The 24,235-nt window shown below is 41.8% G+C and overlaps 1 protein-coding gene across 1 annotated transcript in view; it reads left to right on the top strand.

The window, feature by feature from the left end:
* The window catches only part of KCNMB4 (potassium calcium-activated channel subfamily M regulatory beta subunit 4), a 35,808-nt gene extending 25,631 nt beyond the window's left edge, over positions 1-10,177 (top strand). The window contains exon 3 of the mRNA XM_054026388.1: positions 9,554-10,177. Within this exon, the coding sequence (XP_053882363.1) occupies positions 9,554-9,722 (169 nt within the window). The 3' untranslated portion in view covers positions 9,723-10,177. The remainder of the gene's footprint in view (positions 1-9,553) is intronic.
* Positions 10,178-24,235: the final 14,058 nt, after the last annotated feature.

The following is a 24,235-nucleotide window of genomic DNA, read 5'->3' on the forward strand; positions in this document are numbered from 1 at the left end:
ATGTATGTCTTTCTGCCCCCACTGCTACCCCTTCCTGTTTAAGACGAAAAGACTCACTAGAATGGACATACTGGGTCAGACCAATTGGTCCATCTAGCCCAGTATCCTGTCTTCCGACAGTGACTGGTGCCAGATGCTTCAGAGGGAAGTAATAGAACAGGGCAATTATGGAGTGATCCATCCCCTGTTAAGCAGTCCCAGCTTCTGGCAATAAAGGTTTAGGGACACCTAGAGCATGGGGTGCATCCCTGACCACCTTGGCTAATTGCCATTGATGGACCTGTTCTCCATTAACTTAGCTAATTCTTTTTTTCAACCCAGTTCTGCTTTTGGCCTTCACAAGATCCCTTGGCAACAAGTTCTACAGGTAGACTGTGCATTGTGTGAAGAAGTACTTCCTTATGTTTGTTTTAAACCTGCTACATATTAATTTCATTGGGTGACCCCGAGTTCTCAAGTTATGTGAAGGAGTAAAAAACCCTTCCTTATTCACTTTCCCCACACCATTCATCATCCTATAGTCCTCTATCATATCCCCTGCCCCTTATTTATCTCTTTTCTAAGCTGAATAGTACCAGTATTTTTAATTGCTCATATAGAAGTTGTTCCACACCCCTAATCGTTTTTGTTTCCCTTCTCTGTACTTTTTCCAGTTCTAATATATCTTTTTGAGAGGGGGATGGCCAGTACTTCACGCAGTATTCCAAGTGTGGGTGTGCCTTGAATTTATATAGTGGCATCAAGATATTTTCGTATCTTATTATCTGTCCCTTTCCTAATGGTTCCTAACATTTTGTTAGCTTTTTTGATGGCCGCTGCACATTGAGCAGATGTTTTCAGAGAATTATCCACGATGACTCCAAGATCTCCTTTATGAGTGGTAATAACTAATTTAGACCCCATCATTTTGTATATATACTTGGGATTATGGTTTCCAATGTGCATTACTTTACATTTATCACCATTGAATTTCATCTGCCATTTTCTTGCCTAGTAATCTAGTTTTGAGAGATCCTTTTGTAGTTCTTTGCAGTCTGCTTTGGACTTAACTATATTGAGTAATTTCATATTGTCTTCAAACTTTGCCACCTCATTATTAACACCCTTTTTCCAGATTGTTTATGAATATGTTGAACAGTATTGGTTCAAGTACAGATCCTTGGGAAACTCTGCTATTTACCTCTTTCCTCCATGAAAACTGACCTCCTACTTTTTGTTTCCTATCTTTTAACCATTTACTGATCCATGAGAGGACCTTCCCTCTTATCCCATGACTGCTTACTTTGCTTAAGAGCCTTTGATGTGGGTCATTATCAAAGGCTTTCTAAAAGTTCAAGTACACTATATTCACTGGCTCACCCTTGTCCACATGCTTGTTGACACTCTCAAAGAATTCTAATAGATTAGTGAGGCATGACTTCGCTTTACCAAAGTCATGTTGATTCTTCCCCAACATATTGTGTTCATCTATGTGTCTGATAATTCTGTTCTTTACTGTTGTTTCAACCAATTTGCCTGATACTGAATTAGGCTTAGCAGCCTGTAATTGCCAGGATCTCATCAAAAATTCAAGAATCGGTATATTCTCTGCCCCACTCTACCAGCTGTTCTTTTAATTTTCTCTGTTTCCTTCCCCTAGTTGTGTGGCTCCTTTACACCTTCTTAAGCTCATGTTTCTGCTCTTTTAGGGAAAATTATTGAACTTGAAGGGGATTTCAAGCAGTGGATTGAATGACAGCTTCTGACACCCCTGCTTCCCCTTTACCATAGGAAAGGTTTCTCGGTAGCTGCTTTATTTTTCTAATATGTACATGCAAGTGCTTCATGCATGGTTTGTTAGTCACTAAAATGCATATTCTGTTGGGGAGCCAATTATCACAACAGACCTCTGAACTTTTGAGCCTTGTTCATCGCAACTACCACACAGTTGTACCCAGACATATATGGGAATGTGCTTTCATTAGCGAACAAGACTTTATATTTGTCTGTATCTAACCTACCATATACCTATGTCTACGTATCCCAGGACCAACTCCATAAGTGTGTAACTTTTTTTCATGATGTTTTAGTGGGTAGTTGCTTTTTTCCTAGCGGTGCCTGTCTCCTCTCTGGGACCCCAGTGAAGTAGAGAAGTATTACTGTCCCAATTTTGCAGATTGGGAGCTGGGGCACAGAGTGCCTAAGTGGCTTTCACTGGGTCACACATGAAGTCCGTGGCTGAGCAATGAATCAAGCCTAGGTCTCTCATGTCCCAGACTAATGCCCTGACCTCCAGGCCATCCTTCCTCCCCTATTATAGTATTAGAGCACAGAAAAAATTGCATAAGAAAATGAATAGTTTAAAGGATCAAATCATCAGTGTCAGTGGAGGGGCACTTTGAACATTTCCCCCCCTTGCCCCCCCATGACATCTCTTGTCTGTATTTGTGTAGCTAGGGAAGCGCATGGGTGGGTGTGTTTACGTGTACACATACAGGCACATCGCTGTCCTGTCAATGCTCTCCCATCAGCATAGCTCCACTTTCCCACTGCACGTGCCTTAGAGCCAAAATTTAGGATTTTATGCCAACGTAAAAGAAGTACGTCGACTCTTGCTGAACCCTACAGTGAGTTGATGCAGTAGTGGGAGTGTTTAATTCTAATAATTGGTACAACCATGAGTGCTGCCGGTAGACCCCACTGTAATAAAGCACTGTAGTAAATCGGCTTTATCCCCCAAGCCAGACAGGATCGTAAATTCAGGAGTGGCATTACGAATGTTTTCCCCAAGTAGAGTTTATTACTTACATTTATTACAGAATCTCCTATAAGAGGCCCCAGGGATTGTAAACATTTTACTTTCCTCAATCTTCATATGTATTACAAATTTATTAAAACAAGCCCCCCAAGTCCTTTGTACACACAACAGATTTATTCAGTGAGTGATAACTGGAACATCTCTGTGTGATAATTAAATAGCCTTTCTTCAAGATTAGTTTCATCCCAGGCTGATTCTGTGGCCCAAGGATAACCAAAAGCGGAGAAGAGTTGAAATTCTACCTTCCTGGACAAATCTCAGAACAAATCACTAATGACATTTTGATATTGGATTAATTTGTCTAATTAACTCTGATTGATTCAGATCTTCTTTCTAAAATTGTTGCTTTTTCCCTTATTTGTTTTCCTCTTTTTTTTACATCATATTTCTAGGCTTCAATTATTATGTTTTACTTAAAAATGCAGTTTGTTAACAAAAGTCACTGTTGGAGTCGAGCTCCTAAAAGCATGACTCCAGCTTCAAGTTAAATCTTAGCCAGCTGGTTCCATAGGGCCAAGTTGTGATAGCCTTACCCACACTCAGAAGAACCTTGCTCCAGTAATAGCCCAATTTGATTTTAGTGGGGCAAGGTATTACTCAGTGTGAGGAGGGCTATCCAAGTTTGGCCCTTAGTGATCAGTTAGCTTGGTCACTTGGCTCAGTGTTTTCAGGGTAGGGATCACCAATCCAAGTTTTCAAGTCTAAGGTACACAGTTCGTAAAATTGTTCTGTTCCCATTAGCTGCAACATTTCCTCTGTAGTGTAAACTCCATTCCTTTACAGCCACTTTTTGAGATGCTCTTCCCAGCTGACTTGCAAATTCAGCATCATTCTTGTTGTTCTTTTCCTCAGATTAAGGTACACCCCCTCCAAAGGCCTTCGGGAAAACATCTACATCCCCGTTCCTCTATTTGGGGACCAATTTATAATCCCTCTTGTATAGAGAATTGACGTTTGGTTTCCCATCTCCACTTACCGAGATGCTGGCAACACAGTCTCTCTTGATTTCCCAGCTTGTGCCTGCACCACTTCTCCTTATACAGAAGCTAATTCTCATATGCTGTATGCTCCTTTTGACACTTGGCAAATTTCTCTCTCTGCGGTTACATTCTCTTTTCTCCAGCTGGAGCATATCCCACACCAGGTTCCAGCATTCCTGGATGGTCCCCGTCTGCATCTTTAGTGGTTGTGAATACTCTATTCATTGCCTGTTTCTGTCGTCAGGGTCTTCCTGTTGCTCATCAGCTTCCTGCTCAGTTCTTTGGATCCACTTGGTTTTCTGGTCAATACATCTATTCCTCTCCTTAATCCCTGATTTTGGAGTATTTAATGGCCCATCTTAACCTGGTTGATGACTTTCAAGGTGTGATGGAATGCACTCTTGTATTCACACCCTCCAAATAATTGTAATCTTTGTACAAAATATGCCTCATAAGGTATCATTTGAAAACTAGTATCCGAGGGGTAGCCGTGTTAGTCTGGATCTGTAGAAGCAGCAAAGAGTCCTGTGGCACCTTATAGACTAACAGATGTATTGGAGCATGAGCTTTCGTGGGTGAATACCCACTTCGTCGGATGCATGTAGTGGAAATTTCCAGACGCAGGTATAAATATGCACGCAAGAGTGAGTCAGGCTAGAGATAACGAGGTTAGTTCAATCAGGGAGGATGAGGCCCTCTTCTAGCAGTTGAGGTATGAGCTTTGAAAACTAATAACTTGCTGGTCAGTAATATCATGGTGAAATGTGCATAGCAACATTATATATATAAAGTTATGACCATAAGCTGAAATCATGACTGAAATGTGTTTACCAGACAAGTCTGGGGAGTGGGTAAACCTGTTTCTCAGAGACTAAGGACAAGCTGACCCCTCTAGCCAGGTGTCATCAGAGCTGATGGGCAGTCACTTGTCAAGTGGCCATTCTTTGGCAAGGAAGGAGGGCAGGAACAAAGATCTGCATCTTAGCAAATAGCACTATGGAACCTCTTTCACCAACAGACTCCTTGACACCAACCTCACAGCAGCAGTGAACTTTATCTAGGGTAACCCTCAGGAAAATACATTTCAAAGGGTGACTGAACTATAAAAGTAAGGGGCAAAGCCACTCCAAGGTATCTCTCCCCCCCACCCACCCCCCAGAAGACACAAGGAACAGCAGTTGGACTTTGGCATCAGATCCTGGCCTTAGAGTTTGGTCATCAGTGTTACTGGAAACACATGGTAAGGAGCCAAGTCTACTTTGTTTAGTTTTAGTAGTAGGAAGCATTTTATTTCTCTTGTAACTATTTCTGCCTTTAATGCCTTATACTTGTACTCACTTAAAAGCTGTTTCCTTGTAGTTAAATAAACTTGTTTTATTCTTTAATCAAAACTAATCCAGTGTTGTGAACTGTGTGAGTAACTCCATTTAGGGTAACACACTGTTGTATATCGATCCCCTTAGAAGGCCGACTGACCTAATATACCTGGACTGCCCAGGAGAGGAGTGGACAGTGCAGAACACACAGTTTTGGGGAAAATTCGAGAGTGGGAGTGTGTTGGGGTTACCCTGCAGGTAGTAACCCAGGCTGGTGGAAGCCAGAGTATGGCTGGTGTGTTACTGACAGACTGCTGGGGTCAGCATTGCTGACCCAGGACTGCAGCTGTATACAGACACTCAGGATGTGACCTACATGCTGTTTATGAGTGGCTTGCTTGGGAGCTACACCAGCAAAGCATTGCAGGGCAGGGATGACACAGCCCTTCACTGGTCTGGATTGCACCCTGGCATGTCATACAACATATCTCGCATTTGCAGCTCACAGTCCCATTGACAGAGTGCCTCTGTCAGCTGCTCTTTGTTTAGGTTTTTATGCTGAGATTGAGATTTCTTGCTCTGCTTCGATCTCTGAGCTGTTGCTCCTTTTTAAAGTCTTCTTTTGCCCTCCTCTTAATCTTACCCTGGAAAGAAAGAAAGAAAAAGGGGGTTTCTCTCTTATTCCGTGCTCTCCACCCACACAGTGTCAGCTTGTGCCCACCATTTCCCACGCCTTAGGACTGCAGCCTGACAGGGCCACACCTTCTGGGAGAAGACGCCATAGTCTGGACCCCTTTTGACCAAGAATCCCAAGCAGCGTAGGCATCAGGCATTCTTCCTTCACTGCCCCTTCCTGAAGGCTGAAGGTGGCCTCAGCTCTTTGAGGCAGTCTGAGTGAAATCTCCAAGCAGCCTCAAATCAGGGTGGTAGTAAAACCAGAGCTTTTTGAGAAGGGGAAGTTAAATTAAAACCAAAGAAATGGCATACAGAACATATCTGGTTGTACACCACAAAAACTGTTCTTACATCTGTTATAGGAAAATAAGCAAGGTCTTACTTTTCTGGAAGGTGTTCTACCTCCCCTGGGACCCTTTTGCAGGCAGCATGTCAGAGGCTGTGTCTACACTGCAAAACACAGGCGTGATTGCAGCATGTGTAGGCATACGTGTGTTAGTTTTCATTTCGCTAGCATGGGTACCAAAGCAGTGTAGATGTAGTGACACAAGCTAGCAATCCAAATACATACCCAGGGTCCCCAGAGGACTTGGACTCAGATTGGTAGCCCATGCTGAAGACCGCGTCACCGTATCGACTCTGCTACTGTTACCCATGCTAGCTAGATAAAAGCTATGCCTACCCGTGCTGCAATCACATCTTCGCTCTGCAACGCAGAATACCCAGACAGACAATTTTTTTTAAACTTCCCTCTTGTGGCCATACCCACAACAATTGTTTCCCAGCCAACCTCACATCTCATTTTCAGTGGAACACCCCACACTCACGGGGCCTGTGCCCTTCTTTCTAGCTTCATGACTATGTTTTTACACATTAATTGACCTGGGTGGAGTTGCTAACTTGAGTGCAGCTCATTGTTTTACATCTGAATTTAAAGAGGGGGCTCATATAATTCTTATAATTCTCTGTGTTCATTTTCCTCATTATCAAATATAAAATGGTAGATTCATGTATAAGCATATGATAATAGCCCTTTAAATAATTTGTGAGCCCTTTAATGGTGCTCTCTATATTCTGTATTTTAGAACCTTCCAAAAATCAGTCAGAGCAGCAGTAGCATGTACTTAGGCCTGGCATGTCAGTTTACATATAATAAACATGTTAACGTGTCATGTCATGTACACAGACAATTATACAGTAAAAATAATACAGATTTAAAAAATAGGACTTTTACTGAGTATTTGGATACATTGCACAGGTATTTGGGATTGAAGAAAATGCTTAGCATGCCTTTGGCTCATTTCCTGTATGGAAAACTTTTAAAAGATCAAGCATAAGACTTAAATATCTATTTATAATGAAAGTTACAATTCATCACTCCTGTAATTTGTACAAATGCGTTCCAAATTCTCTGACAGGACACAACTGAAAGGAAGTCTGGCTTTCTTTAATTACACCTTCATTGCCCTAATTGAATCCAGTTTTCAAGTTTGCTTGCTCACTGTTCTATTTATCTTATTCTTTGATTAGTACCCACTTTAAAAAAAATACTTAGTCTTAACTTCCCTTGCAAGTTGAGATCCGAGAGTGGGGATGCTCTTTGTTAACCATTCATTGTCAAATTTCACTGTTTAGTCAAACAGTAGGTACAAAGTGTGACCAAAAACAACATAGTATTTTCTGAGAAAATAGTTTAGATATGTGTGCTATCATTCAAATATCCGATATTGAGCGGGGGGGTATTATAGTTATAGTAACTAATTTACTGTCTCAGTATGCTCCAGGAACACCCAGTAGAGTGCACTTCACTAGCTGTTCTCCTGAATATGCCAAGTTCTTTTGCTGCTGTTTATTTTTTTATATTGCACTAGGGCAGAATCCGGGCCCCATTGTGCTAGGCACTGTGTAAATGTATAGTGACACTGACCCTACTATCATGAACTTCAAATCCAAAGGGCTAATATTCAGTGAACTAACTATTTCCCACTGATTTCAGTGTGATGTCCATGGACTCTAGGGGTTACCATATCAACACAGACTATCCATCATTTAGCCTGGAATTCTGTCTTTTCTGGTGGCTGGGATGTTTCAGGGAAGGAAAAAAAGCCATAATATATTTAATGATTTCCACAGCGAGGTATGTGGGGAAGAGGCAAAAGAGTTTCGTCCCGACTCTCCTGACCCTGAAGTATGAGGTTTGTTTGTCTTATAATAATCAGAAAGTGACAGTATAGCTGGAAATAAGAGGATCAGCAGCCGATGAGTAGGGTTGTAATCACTGGGCCAAGATCTCATCTCATTTCCACCAGTTTTCTATCAGTATAATTCCACTGACTTCAGTGAGGGTGCGTCTGATTGAAACCACTGAGAGGAGAACCATGCCAGCTATATTCAATTTACTGGGCTTAATAACATCAACATGCAAGTTATTGGTTAGTATTTTAAGCAGAGCAGTTTATGGGAAGACAAGCATCAGGTGGCACTGGTGCAGAGGGGTAATGTTTGAGATGTCCAGAAAAGTCAGAACCAACATCAATGCAAAGCCTTTTCTGAAGTTTGAAAAAGTTCTGTTCCCCTCTCATAGTTATTTGTATGTGTGTTTCTGCACTTTATGGCTCTGATTGCAAAAATTGCAGAACTGTCCAGGTATCATGAGGCTGATTTAAGGTTATTACCATCATTACAGTGAGAGCAGAAAGCGGTAGAAATGGGAGAACTTGTCCATAAGATTTCCACACCAAGTTTTCAGACTTGGGAGGTGCAGATAAACAGTTGATATTTCAGGTACTTTATCCAAACTGAGTTTCTAAACCTTTTGAGATTTCCCTATTGGAAATTAACAAACCTACTACAGACCTGACCATTAAAATGAATTGGTCACTATGGAAATGGAATTGGCCTCTTCCTAGGGTAAAATTTTCAATAGCACCTAAGTTCCCGTGACTTTTGAGGGGATTTAGGCATATTTGAAAAGTTTACTCCATCATTTCCATTGGCAGTTGTTTTGTTTTCACGAGCAAACCACAGATAGACACTACTCAGTATGATTGATAGAGTCTGCTGCCATGAAACCCTGTACTAGGCGATTGTAGCAGTTAAGGGATGAGAAGAAGGCATTGTCTGTATTAGGAATTTGCCTCGATTCGAGCAATTGATGGCAATCCACAGAGGTAGTTAGGCTGTAGCAAACCCCTAATGCAGACAAGTGGCAGAACTATGGGGAAAAGGGTGGTACTGGCATAGGTCCTGCCTATGTTATATTTGACTTTTACCAATACTTTGTTTCAAGCATTCTAATTCTCTCCACACCCCCATGCCCAGTGGGGTCAAAGCTAAAAGTTCATGAGTTAGAATGTTTAAATTACATTTTAAAGTAATTACCCCATTTTGATGCAATTTGACACCTGCATATTAGAGTACTGGTTTATTGTATTAAATGATCATTTTACCGCGTTTCGTAAATCACGCTCCGACATTGTTACATTGTGCTATCTTTCACTGCTTTATATGATAACCTAAAATCCCAGACCATTTTTATCTGAATGGGTTTTTCTCTGCAAAATACTTCAGATGAAGCACCCTGGCAGAATGCCATGAATGTTAATCATATATTTGCAAATTAAAGTGGTGGATGAACTGGAATGATCCACTTAATCATTTTCTACCGCTGTTACAAATAAAATGACATTATTGTTTCCAGGTCAAATGCCTTCCATTGAAGGATGAATTGATGCCTGTTTGATATATATAATGTATTCCTCCTCTCTTTCCTCCCTCCTTTACAGACCAGATGATGTGCTGCTTAGGCGTACCCACGATGAGACGGTCCTCTTGCATTGCTTTCTCTGGCCTCTGGTTACTTTCCTGGTAGGAGTCCTAATTGTGGTCCTGACAATCTGTGCAAAGAGCTTGGCCGTCAAAGCAGAGGCAATAAAAAAGAGGAAACATTCATAAATGGAAAAGTCACTGAAGGAAAAGGAAAAAGTTGTAAGAAAGTCGAAAGTGGCAAGTTCAACATACCTGCACCTCTAGTGCACCCAGACATGCCCGTTGCCAGGGTCTTATTGGGCTTTTGTGTTGCTGATGCCTGAGGATTATTCTTGGGGACAGCTTTACGAAATATCAACTAATTGCTTCTTCTGCTATGACAGTAAACAAGAATATTCCACCAAAAGATTCTAAACTGCACCAAATATGCTGTACTGTATTAGACTAAACTTGAACAATGGCTAATTTATCCAGGTCTTAGATGTACTGAGGGACAATATCAGAAAACCCGAAAGGTGGTGAATTTCATCTTTGCAAAACAATCTTTGTTGTTAGTATTTGGTATTAGATATTTAAAATATTATTTACTTTATCATAGACCGTATTTCTGAAATAATAAAGGATGGTGGTTTTGGTTTTTACCTTTGTTCAGTTCAGTTTTTTTAATGTAAAGTTCTAAAGTAACATATTCCACTGATTTTATTTTTCTTCACTGTACTGGAGAGTTTCATTTTGAAATTGACATTTTAATTTGGGTGTACACAAAATTCTTCTCTCATCCTCGGTTTTTTATCTTGCAAAATATTAAGATCCCTGAGGAATTTTTCTCTTGTAACTGGAAAACAAATAACTGATTTTTATTTGAAAGAGGAAAACAGTGCTGGGAATAATCCTATTGACTCAATAGCATTCAGTCCTTAGCAGTTCTGTAGTATTCTGTGAGTTATCCTATTAGCGTTATCAGCTTCACAAAGTGGTGATATAAACCACACACACATTGTTTTGTAGTAGAGATCCCACTAAGATGCTGTGTGACACTTCTAATCACATACACCTCTACCCCGATATAACGCGACCTGATATAACACAAATTCTGATATAACGCGGTAAAGCAGTGTTCCGGGGGGGGGGGGGTGCACGCTCCGGCGGATCAAAGCAAATTCGATATAATGCGGTTTCACCTATAATGCACTTTCACCTATAATTTTTTGGCTCCCGAGGACAGCGTTATATCGGGGTAGAGGTGTACTTAAATTAGAAAGTTCTATGAGCCATGCAGTCACTTTACATCACTTTGTTCAAATGATGGTTAAAAGAATAAGATCTCAACTTTTTACAGGCCCTTAGTGCATGTAACTAAACTACCATTGTCACAGTCACTCCATTGCTGTGTACAGCGCTAACCGTCTCAGCAAAAAGATGTTTTTCAACATCAAAAATAAGATGTCGTAGTAACTGAATAACTCAATATCTACTTTCTGTATCTTACCCTGCCATTTCCAACTTTCAGCATCGTAAACCTGAGGGATATATATCCTAGTTGGGTTAGAGAATAAATGTAGGAGGCACATTTTAGTTCAATGCAAAGCTGTCTCTACCTTTGCCACAAGTCTTATTAATGAGATTCCACTTTTCAGTATGTTTCTGATGTTCATCATATGATAATATAGTAGATTTTGAACCTTCATTAACAAGTCTGCAACTCTAAACCTGCTTTTTATTTTTTTAATCTCTGCCGTTCTTAGTGTTGATTTAAATATAGAGATCTAATTTGTTGCTTCCGGGCTCATTTGACAATTATCTGTAGAAATGTTTCCACAAGAAAAAGCCAACGACTTTAAACCCTAGGAAACGTTCTGTTGTCATAAGGTGATTCCCATTGTCTATTATCCTTTCAGTGGTTATTGTATAGATAACAATCAAATAGTCAAATACGTTAATAGCTTTTTATTTTGGAAATTAGCATACAATGGGGACAGCATGGGATAGGACCCAGGGCTGTGATTTAGTAGGCCTGCAGTCTATTCCTAGTTCTGCCACTCCCCTGGTGTTTGATCTCTAGGATGTCACTTAATCTTTCTGTGTCTCAATTTCCCCTTCTGTCAAATAGGGATAATGTTACACTTCTCAATAAAGTGCTTTGAAAGCTAGGAATGAAAAGTGCTATATAAATGGTGTATACATTATGCTCTGCTCAAAGACTCATTCACTGGGAAGTGTACCTTTTATCATCCTCCTCCTTTAGGTACCGTCTGAGGGGGGGAAAATTGCCATGATGAATGGAGGTTGTGATTTTTTTCAAACTGCCTATGGAAGTTTGGCACCTTTTGAAAATACAAGCCTGCTAGTTAGCAGAGGACATATCTTTTTATTCAGTGACAGTGTCTAGATTCCATGACCTCTGTTTCATGTGCTGCAATCCTGTTGCCTTAGCAACACACTACCTTAGCAACAAACTGAACCATTCCATGGGTTTTATTGTCACACTGCAAATCAGAGAAAATTGCTGTCTTTGGGCAATTTTGCCATTTGAGTGAAATAGTGGCAAGCCCACTTTATATATGTTTCCATTGACACCCACTAGGAATGACTCGCTACAGGCAGTCTATATAATCTTCATTTGATGCACATTAAAATATCTTTTTTTTTCCCAAAGGAGATAGAAAAATGTGGTGAGATTCATCCAGAGTTTGAGGCAGCAGCTTGGTTCTCATAAATCCAGATTAACTAAATCCTCTCTATCTTTGCTATAAAAGCTCTTGTGACTGAATTGTGTGGCTGATTCCCTGAGCAAAGGTAAGGCATGAATTGAATCCCTGTAGTCAAACTGAGTTTGTTCGGACATCACAACTGTAAACCAGCTAGAATTGTGACACCACTGGGAGTAAATCACAGTTATCAGGATGATACTAAATCACCTTTCATCTTGCAGAGCAGTTGCAGCATGAGTAAACACAGAGAATTCAATTGGAAAGCAAAGAAAGGCAGTAAGTCTTTTTCCAGCATGCTCTACAGGCTGTGGAATAGTTGAGGAAAGAATTAATTCTTCTATCACAGCCTTTGCGTTGGAGATATAGAAATTTCCATCTAATCCCTACTCTTGATGACTGCCTCTCAGGATTTCCTACCTTAAGATTGTTTTTATTGATTCCCTATTGGATTAATACAGGGGTTCTCAAACTGGGGGTCAGGATCCCTCAGGGGGTCATAAGGTTATTACCTGGGGGGTCGTGAGCTGTCAGCCTCCACCCTAAACCCTGCTTTTCCTCCAGCATTTATAATGGTGTTAAATATATAAAAATGTGTTTTTAATTTGTAAGGGGGGGTCACACTCAGAGGCTTGCTATATGAAGGGGGTCACCAGTACAAAGGTTTGAGAATCACTGGTTTAGTATATTTTCCAATACTTGTTGCATATTCTCCAGAGATCTCCTGCTAAGAAAGCATCTAATTTTAAGCAGATCAGACTGGTTCTCCATTTCAATCAATATTTATATTGCCACTACTTTGAAGGACTCTGGTTCATCATGCTCTCCAGTGCACAGCTTTATAAAAAATGTGCATTCTCTTTCATGTGCACCAGTTTGTTTATATAATATTCAAATCCATTAGCTTCTTATGCTTATTTTTTATAAACCTCATATGAAATGATTTGAACATTGTTTGTTTGTTTGTTTGAGCCCATCTTCTCTGACATTGTGTTTTGCATGTTTTTGTAGTTGTAATAAGTTAATAAACATTCAGAGGTGGATTAGAAAAATTAACTGCTATGTTAAGAAGCTTAACTCAGTTTATATGAGCAGGAGAGGCATTTCTGTCTGCGTAGCATTCAAAAGTAAACATGCACACTCTGTAGTGTAAATATAGCCCGTTTTGAGTAAAATGTGTGTTCTGTGCATAATGGGTTGGAATTTGAGAGCATAGTCTGTCTCTTTAAGGCTGGGTCTCTGCTCAAAAATCAGCTCTGGTGAGCCAGCGGGAGGTTGCAGCCGGAGTTTGAACTACTTAAGCAGTGGTCTGTGTGAGCTGTGTTGCCTTGGGTTGTTACAGGGTTACCCAATAAAGAGTTCCGGTTTAGACAACATTCTGGTCTCTTGAGTGTAATCTCTGGTGAGGGAGGACTTCACTAAAGCTCACCAGCAGAAAAAAAAGTGGCATACACCAAAGGCCTGAGCTATAGCCCGTTCCAATGGACTGCGAGCTGGGCTCTAATCAACTGGAATGTGATAGCCAAGCATTACAACAAAACAGTCATTTGGATATTCCTACCTTCACAGAGTGGTTAATTCCTTTGGTGAGAATTAGACACCATAAAGATGATGTGACTGGATTTTCTCAGTTTCTAATGCTGTGGAAGTATAATGGAATTTTTAAAGCTGCTCTCACCTTTTTTGTCCTCTTTGCCTCAGCTCCAGACATACAGAAATTATCCTTCCAGTACCATATATGTACACCTACAACTGTGAGGCATATCAAACAAATCTCTGCTTTTGGTACAACAAAGGGTCTATATAGCTTGCTTATCCTCCAGCGTCCAGATGACAGAGCAAAAGGAAAGATCTTGGTTTAATAAGAGAGATGCCAAAGGGAAAAATAGGTTAAACGTCTTTAAATCCCTAGCAAATGGACATTCTTTATAGCGATTAAATAAACTTCAAGAAGTGCAAGTCCCTGGCAGCAAGAGATGTAATTCCTATCCATGACACAAAGAGTAATAGATGTATTCAAAATGTTTAAATGTATACCAGTGAGGGAATAATATAGATGCTGGGATAGCGTGGACTGCATGTTTATAAAAGAAGTGGATTGCTAAAGATCTTTTGTCCGTATTGTAAATACATGTTTTTGAATAACAAATATTCATTTTTGCAAACTTTAGACTGTCTACAAATATTTGAGGGACCTAGGTGAAACAGAAGGAATTATCTAGAATAGTGCAAAAAGCATCAGGGAGGGGTTTATAATAAGTAACCTATTAGACTGTGGAATAGTTTCCCAAGAGAAGTGACCGAAACTTCATAGCTGAAGTCATCTAAAACATGGAGTAGGTTTGCTTCCATATTTAATTTCCATGAAAATCAGAAGTCCCTTTCCTCAGCATGGAGCAGCTGCCAAGCCTCTATTAAACTTAAAACAAAAGCCTTCCCTAATTTTGTCATCTAAAGAAGTTGTTAAGATGAAATGTCAGATTAACTATCATCTGTACCAATGGAAAGCATAAAAAACATGAACAAGAAAACCTTGGAAAGAATGATTATGTAATCAATCAAACTGTCTTGGAAGATCACAGCCTTGCTGAATGGCTCAGACTGGATGTTTACGCCTAACTGGTAGGGGGGTGTACCATATGAACCGATGTTCTGATACAAAAGCGATTGTCTACATGTGCAGTGTTTAATTCAGTTGTATCATTCTAATGGAGGTTTGCAATCTCATACTCCAGAAAACCATTTTCTATTCATTATGCATACATCCTGTAAATTTAAATAGGGTTACCATATGTCCGGATTTTCCCGGACATGTCCGGCTTTTTGGTCCTCAAATCCCCATCCGGGAGGAAATTCCAAAAAGCTGGACATATCTGGGAAAATAGGGAGGGGGTGTGGGGCTTGGGTCTGGGCTGGAGCCGCTGGGGCCAGAGCCGGCGCCGCTGGGGCCAGCCGTGCTCAGCCGCCGGCCGGCGCCGCTCAGCCAGGGCTGGGGCCGGGCCGGAGCTGCTCGACCGGAACTGGGGCCCGAGCCGCTAGGCCCGGGGCTGGGAGTGCTCGGCCGGGGCCCGAGCCGAGCTGGAGTTGCTAGGGCCAGAGCCACTCGGCCGGGGCCGGCATGCTCGGTCGGAACCGGGGCCGGTGCCCCAGGGCCCAAGCCAGGCCGGAGACGCCGGGGCCAGAGCCTCTTGGCTGGCGCTGGCCGCTGGAGGGAGCCGCTTGGCCAGGGGGGCCGGACTGGGCGGCGCCTCCTCGCACCCCCCCACCGCCCCAGCCCCAGCTTACCTGCTGCCTACCTGCCTCAGGCTTCCCGCGAACATTTGATTCGCAGGAAGCAGGGGAGGGGGAGGACCAGGGGGTGGAGCATTCAGGGGAGGGGGTGGAGTTGGGGCAGGGACTTTGGTGAAGGGGCGGAGTTTGGGAGGGGCTGAGGCGGGGCTGGAGGCGGGGCCAGGGTCCCATGGAGTGTCCTCCTTTTAGAATATTAAAATATGGTAACCCTAATTTAAATAGCTAATGAGAAAAGTAAATAGAATGATTCATCATACTGTATAACTGTATGTGAAATAAACGTTTAAAAAATGCACAATCCATTTCCAAAGAGTCTGCAATGCATAGATTAATCATCCTGAAAATAAATTTCCCAGAAAGGCAAGGAGCCTAAGACTACTAGAAGCTTCTCTGGTCCTGTTTATATAAAAGGTGATCTGCTGAGGAAGAGTCTTTATTTTAATAATATACAGCAGTATAAAATATATGCCAAGCTCTTTCATAGTTTTTTGGATCATTCTGGCTTTGAGTTTCATTTGTTGCTCTCTAGAAATAGTATAGGAAAATCAATTCTCACAAGCTGGTTCAATGTCGCATACTAGCTTTCACAAATTGACATGTTTCCTAGGCAAAGCAGTTTAAATGGACAGAATTCTTATGGTTTGAAGAGAGTCTCAGGAAGAACAGGTCTCAAAGAAAGTTAGTACTTTCATTTTGTTCTCAAAATCCAGGAATGCCAAAGCAGGGTTGTTCAGAGACCAGTGAAGTTTCCCTGTCTTTGTAACTGCAGCCTGAGGACAAATCCAGCCTGGGTGTTCTTGATGGTGGGCTGAAATAAGAAGCAATTTCTAGTCCTTTTTCAAGGAATAAGTAAATATTATAGATTGTGGTTTTTTTTAATTTATATAAAATTCATATGCAACCTTCTGGCTCTTGACAAGAGGCTAATATGCAAAGCCTGGGCCTCTTTGCAGGCAGTTTGTGGGGCTGCAAGCTGAGTTTTAAAGAGTATCCGTTTTAACACATGGCTATGACTTCCTTTGATTTTGCAGGATAGTATTTGCCAGCTCAGCCAAGCTTATTGGTGCCATTGTGAAATTCGCAAGTTAATTTTTGTAACTGCATGCCATAGGAGCAGTACCGTTTGCATTACATACCAAAGAGAGATTTGGTGGAACAGTGTCGGATTATTGAGTCCTGGGTTAAAAGACTGGAAGATGGGATTGGAGTAGATGATCTTAGAGATCTTTCCAGTGCCAATTGTGAGTGAAAAAGGAAAAACTGATAGTTGAGACCAAACAAAGACTGTATCAAAGGTAGAGAGAGGAAGATTTTGGAATCACTGAGCAGTGGAATGTCTGCTTTGATGAGAGGAGACTTAAAATTGGAGAGCCACCTCAAGTTCAAAATTGACTATGCTTGTTAAATGATCCCGTAAGGGAATAGAGTACGAGCCTTCTCTTAACTCAAAAATATCCGACAATTACTTCCAGTTGAATAATAACAAAGGAGACTGATATTGTGAGGCAAAGCGTGAGTAAGGATAAAAAAGAAACATTAATGAACTGAAGTGTTGTCATGACAATGGAACAAACTGACACTGCTCATTTTCTGGTGAGAGACGTAATTGATGTAACCCCCTGTGAACCCAATAACCCTAGAATGATACAGCCTAAAAGCAGTTAACCAAAGTCAGGCCAGGAAATATCTGATGTAGGCTAGAACCTTGCTGAATTTTGTTTTGAAAATCTAGGCTTCTGTTGATAAGAATGTATCCTCATGAGAGAGCAATCCGAGGTCTTAGGGTAAAAGAGAACCCCATATTAGAAATGGAGGAGAAGGATGGAGCTAAATGAGAATGCAATTAAGACTTGGGGGGCATCAGGACAGCAAAAAAGTAGACTCACTGCTAGCCCAAAAGGCTAAGGAACATATAGAGGACTTTTAGATCGTGGAGAAAAGAAATGCTAGACAGGATGTGGGCCCATTTAATAAATGAAGGTGATAAAATCCTGAATGACATTAAAATGGCTGAGCTATTGAACTGATCCTTTAAATCAGTCTGTTTAAGAAAACAGGCCTGGACAGTCAGAATTAATGCTATTTATAAGCAGCAGAGAAGACAATTGAATATACACCAGTCAGTAAGTCAGATGATATGCATCCCAGATTGTGAAGATTTCCTAATAAATATACTGAACACTTGACAATCGGTTTTGAAAAGTCATGAAAAATTGGTATCAGAAGAAAGGAAAAATGAAAATGCCGTACGAACATTAAATCAATCCATCCAGATCTAGGAAATCTAGCTTCAATCCTTATTAAAATGATGGCCCGTATACAATTAATCTGAAAATACCTCGAGGATAACAGAATCACAACCAGCAAATGGCATGGATTTATTAAGAACAAATATTGTCCAATAAACCCGATTACATTTTTTACAGCCAACCTAGAGAATAATGGGACTATCCATGAAGTAAAACAACTAGCATTTTATACTGTGGTTCAAAATCTCATTTGAAAAATTAATTCAAATCAGGTTGGCTACGAGCAATGAAAGACGGAGTTCTGGCTGAAGAACTGTCAACACAAAGCAATAGTAAATGGCAAACATCAGCTGCATTAAGGTGTGTGGTGAAGTGCCTCACCAGCTTTTCTTTATTATATGAAAGGCAACAGAAAGAGCCAATTAATTGCATTTTTAAAGTCTACAGAATCTGGAGGAGTTTTGAACATCAAGTGATAGACAATACAAAGGAGACCACAACAGGTTAGCAATAGGAGCAGGAGATAAAATGCCTTTTATATCTTGAAAAATAGGAGCTAATAAATTAGAAGTGTTGGAGGAGGGATACAGCAAATACAGACGCAGTGGGAGGAAGCTACTTGGAAGGCAGAGATGCTAAAAGAAGAGCCGTGACTGATAGTAGACTGCAGAGTGGTTATGGCACCGAGTTGCCTTTCCAGTATATTTGCATATTTTATTAACGCCTTAACTCTGGATGTGGTTGTGTGTCAATTTTGGCATGTTTTTCTTTAAAGTGATACTGTTAAATGGGAGAAGGCAATTACCAGAGCTATCAATTGACAGGTTAGTTTTAGAATAGTTCTGCATCTGGAGTTTGGGCAGGAAAGGTGTACATGGTTATCAGGACATGATGGATAGATGTTGGCTTGCATTTGCGGCTGATCAGCTTGTGTCTTTAACCGGCATTGATACTGCAGTTGCGTCTGTGCAGGTGGCAGAGCCCCATGACTTTGGTGCTTTCCCTGGGTTGCAGGGATCCAGCTGCAAAATTAAGGGGATAATGTTTCTTTTTCCAAAGGGTTTTGCATGTGTATGTAGAGATTACGCATGGCTGCGTGGCATTTATGTTTTACATTTCCCTGGGGGTTTTACTCAGTTTAATCAAAGAGCTCAGAACACCTTACAATTGACTACGTGGTTTAACACTTACAAATTTGAAAGCATTTGGATTTTTCTCTTCTTTTTATTTGAATATGAGAAGGACTCAACATCAGCCTTATAATGGGACCGTGGAAGCAAACTTAACTCTCCATAATCAAATAGCATACACCTGCAGAGTCAGGCCTGGAATCTTTGGTCCTCTAGCAACCAAATCAAAGGCTCTTCTTACCCCTTGTGTTCAAGGCGATCTCTGTTAACTGTCACCTCTAGAAGTGCTCTGAATTTGTTTCTAATCTGCAACAAGCCACTAGAGGACAACATATTTATATAGGTGTGAAATTCACCATGTGCAGTAGGCTAGCACAAGGCTTACATCCTACTTACACTTTTAAACAGAAAATAAAGTGGGAATAAGTGATGCATCGACTTTGTACTGGCTTTTGCACAGCGGTGAATTTCATCCATAACACTGCTCTACAGCCAAAATACTTCTGAAATAAATGTAGTCAAACTTTACTAATTCTGGGTCACTGAGAATGAAAATGATGCTTAAAATTGTTGATTGGCTCTAGTTTTCAAGATATGCTATTGGGTCAGTATATACGACCCTTGACTTGGGAATGGCGGAGGATAAGTGAGTTATAAAGGGAAGGGATCTCAATTTAAACTAGAAATGACTAAAATACATCTTTGACTGGATCTATGAATAAATCTGACTGGGTTTGGACAGTATTTGCTTTTTAGGCAAAACAATGAATGATGCAATCTGAAGCTGGTATTGCGTCATACTGATATGAATTACATCATGTTATTCCTAGAAGTCATGGATGATGCAATCATAACGAAGCTTACATCACTCTGCTGAACAAATTGCCCTATATCAGCTCTAGAAATCGTACAGTGTCGTGCTCTCTTATTTGTCAGTGTTTGATTTTGCAAAGGGACACATTTCTGTTTAGCCAAAGTGAGCAGAGATGCCTCGTACTTGTGTGAACAGTGCAGATAACTTCTGCTATGTTTGTGGTGAAGTGACTTTTGCATCACAAAAGCACAGTATATCCACTATGGTTAAGAAAGCCTATCACCTTTATTTTGGCTGCAAAATTGGAGATCAGGACAAGAGGTGGGCCCCACACATATGCTGCAACACTTGTGCAACAAATCTTTGCCAGTGGTTGAACAGGAAAAGGAAATCTATGCCTTTTGCAGTGCCAATGATTTGGAGAGAGCCAACAGATCATACCAGCAATTGTTACTTCTGCATGGTGCCTCCAGTTGGGAAAGGTGTGTCAAAGAAGAAAAAGTGGACTGTGCATTATCCAAACACTCCATCAGCTATACGCCCAGTACCCCACGGAGAAGGACTGCCAGTTCCTGATGCATCAGAATCATTCTCACTTGAGTCAGACGAGGAAGAGGATGAAACTTCTGGTCCTGAACCATCAATGTCACAGGACCCACATTTTCTCCCATCCTCCTCCTCTGAACCACACCTCATAACACATGGTGAACTGAATGACCTTGTCAGGGATTTGGAACTACCCAAGAGTAAGGCAGAGCTGTTGGGCTCCAGACTACAGCAGTGGAATCTCCTGGCAGGTGATGTTAGGGTTTCCATATTCCATGACCGTCAAAAGGATCTTGTCTCATTCTTCTTCATGGAAGGTGATCTTGTAGCCAGCAACAACATCGATGGTGTGATGGCAGCCCTCAACATTGTTCACGATCCAGATGAGTGGAGACTGGTCATTGATTCATCAAAGACGAGTCTTAAAGCTGTTTTACTGCATAATGGCAATGTTTTGCCATCAATTCCAGTTGGTCATGCAGTCCATATGAAGGAAACCTATGACAACATGAAACAACTTTTGAGGTGCATAAACTATGACCAACATCAGTGGCAGCTTTGTGGCAATTTGAAGGTTGTTGCTCTCTTGCTTGGTCTGCAGACTGGATATACAAAGTACTGCTGTTTTCTCTGCGAATGGGATAGTCATGCAAGAGATTCCCATTACATCAAGAAAGATAGGCCACTACGACAGTCATTGGAGCCTGGGAGGAAAAGTGTTCAGCATCCACCACTTGTTGAATCAAGGAAGATTTTGTTACCACACTTACACATCAAGCTGGGTCTGATGAAGAACTTTGTCAAGGCCACTGACAAAACACAAGCAGTTTTCAAGTACCTCCGTGGAAAATTTCCAAGGTTAAGTGAAGCTAAGATAAAGGAAGGTGTCTTTGTTGGTCCTCAGATTCGTGAACTTCTTCGAGATGATGCATTTGACCATGCACTACGTGGCAAGGAAGACGGCATGGAAAGGCTTCCAGTTAGTGGCAATAAATTTTCTCGGAAACAACAAGGCAGACAACTACAGGTGGTTGGTGGAAAACCTCCTCAAGGCATACAAAAACCTTGGTTGCAACATGTCACTAAAGATACATTTTTTGCACTCTCATCTAGATTTTTTTCCACCGAACTGCGGAGCAGTGAGCGACGAGCACAGCGAGCGATTTCACCAGGACATTTCAACAATGGAGAAACGCTATCAGGGCAAATGGAGCCCATCAATGCTTGCAGACTATTGCTGGACAGTGACAAAAGATGCTCCATTTAATGAATACAAGCGACGAGCCAAGAAGCGCTGAGTAGACACTGAATAGGACTAAACTATGTACATAATAGTTTTTTGCCTTTTGTTTCATAATAAATTTTATTTATATAACGCTTTTGCTGATTTTTAAAGTGTTACATAAACAGGACAGGTGAAATATTATCATGTAAAGCAACCATAAACACATGAAGACCTAGGTTTACAATTTATGAATAAACTCTACTATCTACACAATATACATAGACATAAAATGTAAAAATTTAAATATCTTAGAAACAGTAGCCAATCAGTTGTTTTAATTGTCATATTTGAATTCAGCACATCAAAATACATAATAAATAGCACATTTTATCTCTGAAGCAGATGACTTATCAAAAACTGTAGACCAGGGTAATGATTGCTCCTGTTCCGATTGAATCCAATGGCAGAAAACTGCCAACTGACATCCAAGAGTTCAGGACTGGGTCTCTAACTCCCATTGAAATCAGTTGGGCCCAAAACTATTCACAAAAAGAAATCATTAATAAATGTGCTCGATTATAACCTATTTTCCTAATTTACAGTAGGTGCAGGAGTTGTCAAGGAGTTTTCACTGTATGGGAAGTTTGAGCAATAACAAGCCATTTTTGAGCAAAACTGAAACAAAGAAAGTTAGATAAAAGTCAGCATTTCCAATCAGGGTTATATTGAATGACCAATTACTCAAAAATGGTTTGTTCCTGCAAAGTTTTAAGAAAGTTTCTCTCTCTTTTTACCTTTAGAGTAAATGTGGTGGTTTAGAACCCATGCCAAAGTGATACGTGTGCAAACCTAGGACTTTATAATGGAAGCTGGTTGCAACTTTAATTATGTCTCTTAATTATATGGATTGAGAATAGTCTCATTTCCTTCCTTCCTTCATTTATAACGCACATCTTTCCCCTTTCACTTTGTTGTTTCTTTCTTAATCATACTGATGACACACACACACACACACACACACACACACTGAATGGTGTGGCAAAGATTTACCAAACTCCTCAGCATTCTGCATTCATTGATACTGAGTTCTGTCTGTCTTGATAATTAGCTGTTAATCATCTAAGGCAGGGGCAGGCAAACTTTTTGGCTTGAGGGCCACATCGGGTTTCTGAAATTGTACGGAGGGCCAGTTAGGGGAGGCTCTGCCTCCCCAAACAGTCAGGTGTGGCCTGGCCCCCGCCCCCTATCTGCCCCCTCCTGTTTCTCACCCCCTGACAGCCCCCTGGGACTCCTGCCTCGTCCAACCCCCCCCCCCATTCCCTGTTCCCGGACAGCCCCTGGAACCCCCGCTTCTGACCACTCCCCCGCCACCCCATCCAACCCCTCCTCTCATTCCTGACTCTCCCCCTGGAACTCCTGCCCCATCCAACCACCCCTTCTCCCTGACCGCCCCCAGAACCCCTGCCCCTGACTGCCCCCCGCCACCCCATCCAACCCCTGCTCTCATTCTTGACTGCCCCCAGGACCCCTGCCCCATCCAACCACCCCTCCTCCCTGTCCCGATTGCCCTCGTAACCCCTGCCCCTTACTGCCCCTCACTGCCCCATCCAACCCCCCCTCTCCTTCCTGACTGCCCCCTGGGGACCCCTGCCCCAATTCAACCTCCCTGGTCCCCTCCTTCTGACCGCCCCGACCCCTATCCACATCCCCAACCCCTGACCCCACCACCCCAAACTCCCCTGCCCGCTATCCAACCCGCCCTGCTCCCTGCCCCCTTACTGCGCTTCCTGGAGCACCACTGGCGGCGCTACAGCCGCGCCACCCAGAGCACCAGGACAGGCAGCCACGCTGCCCGGTTGGAGCCAGCCACGCCATCGTGCAGCACAGAGCACCAGGTCAGGCCCCAGCTCTGCAGCTGCATTGCCCCAGGAGCTCACAGCCCCGCCACCCAGAGCATTGCGCCAGCAGCGGGGCGAGCTGAGGCTGCGGGGGAGGGGGAACAACAGGGGAGGGGCTGGGGGCTAGCCTCCCGGGGCAGGAGGGTCCCGCGGGCCATAGTTTGCCCACCTCTTATCTAAGGGCTCGCTTCACTACGGGGAGATTGACGCTGCTGCAATCGATGCAGCAGGGATATATGAAGCGGGTCTCGTGAAGACCCACTAAATCGATGGCAGAGCGCTCTCCAGTCAACTCCGGAACTCCAGCTCTGGGAGAAGAGTAAGGGAAGTCGACCAAAGAGCGGCTCCCGTCAATGTAGCACAGTGAAGACACCGGAGTAAATTGACCTGAATAATGTAGCTGGAGTAGCATAATTTAGGTCGCCTTACCCCCATAGTGAAGACAAGCACTAAGACATTCTGTACCAAGTTGCGTTCCTCCTCATTGTATTGTTTCTCTATCAGCCATGTCTGTCTAATAATCCTCTTCCCTTAGGTTATGTTTTCTAGATTGGTTATCAAGATGGCTGGATTTTAGTGATGTCTCAGAAAAAAAAATCAAACATCAAATTAGTGATTCTTTTTAAAAATTTGTCAAAAAATCTATTTTAACTGATCAATTTAAAATTCTATGCAAGCGTTATGCTTCACTGGTTTGCAGCGTTCTCAAACTGAGTTAAACAATGGCATTGGTAATATTAATTACTGTATCACAAAGAAATTCTGATGATTTGGATCTCTTTAAAAAAACACATAATCTCAATTTAAAGAAGCCCTGCTACTACCGTGTGACACTTCC

The sequence above is a fragment of the Malaclemys terrapin genome, chromosome 1, assembly GCF_027887155.1.
Source record: "Malaclemys terrapin pileata isolate rMalTer1 chromosome 1, rMalTer1.hap1, whole genome shotgun sequence".
NCBI lineage: Eukaryota > Metazoa > Chordata > Testudines > Emydidae > Malaclemys > Malaclemys terrapin.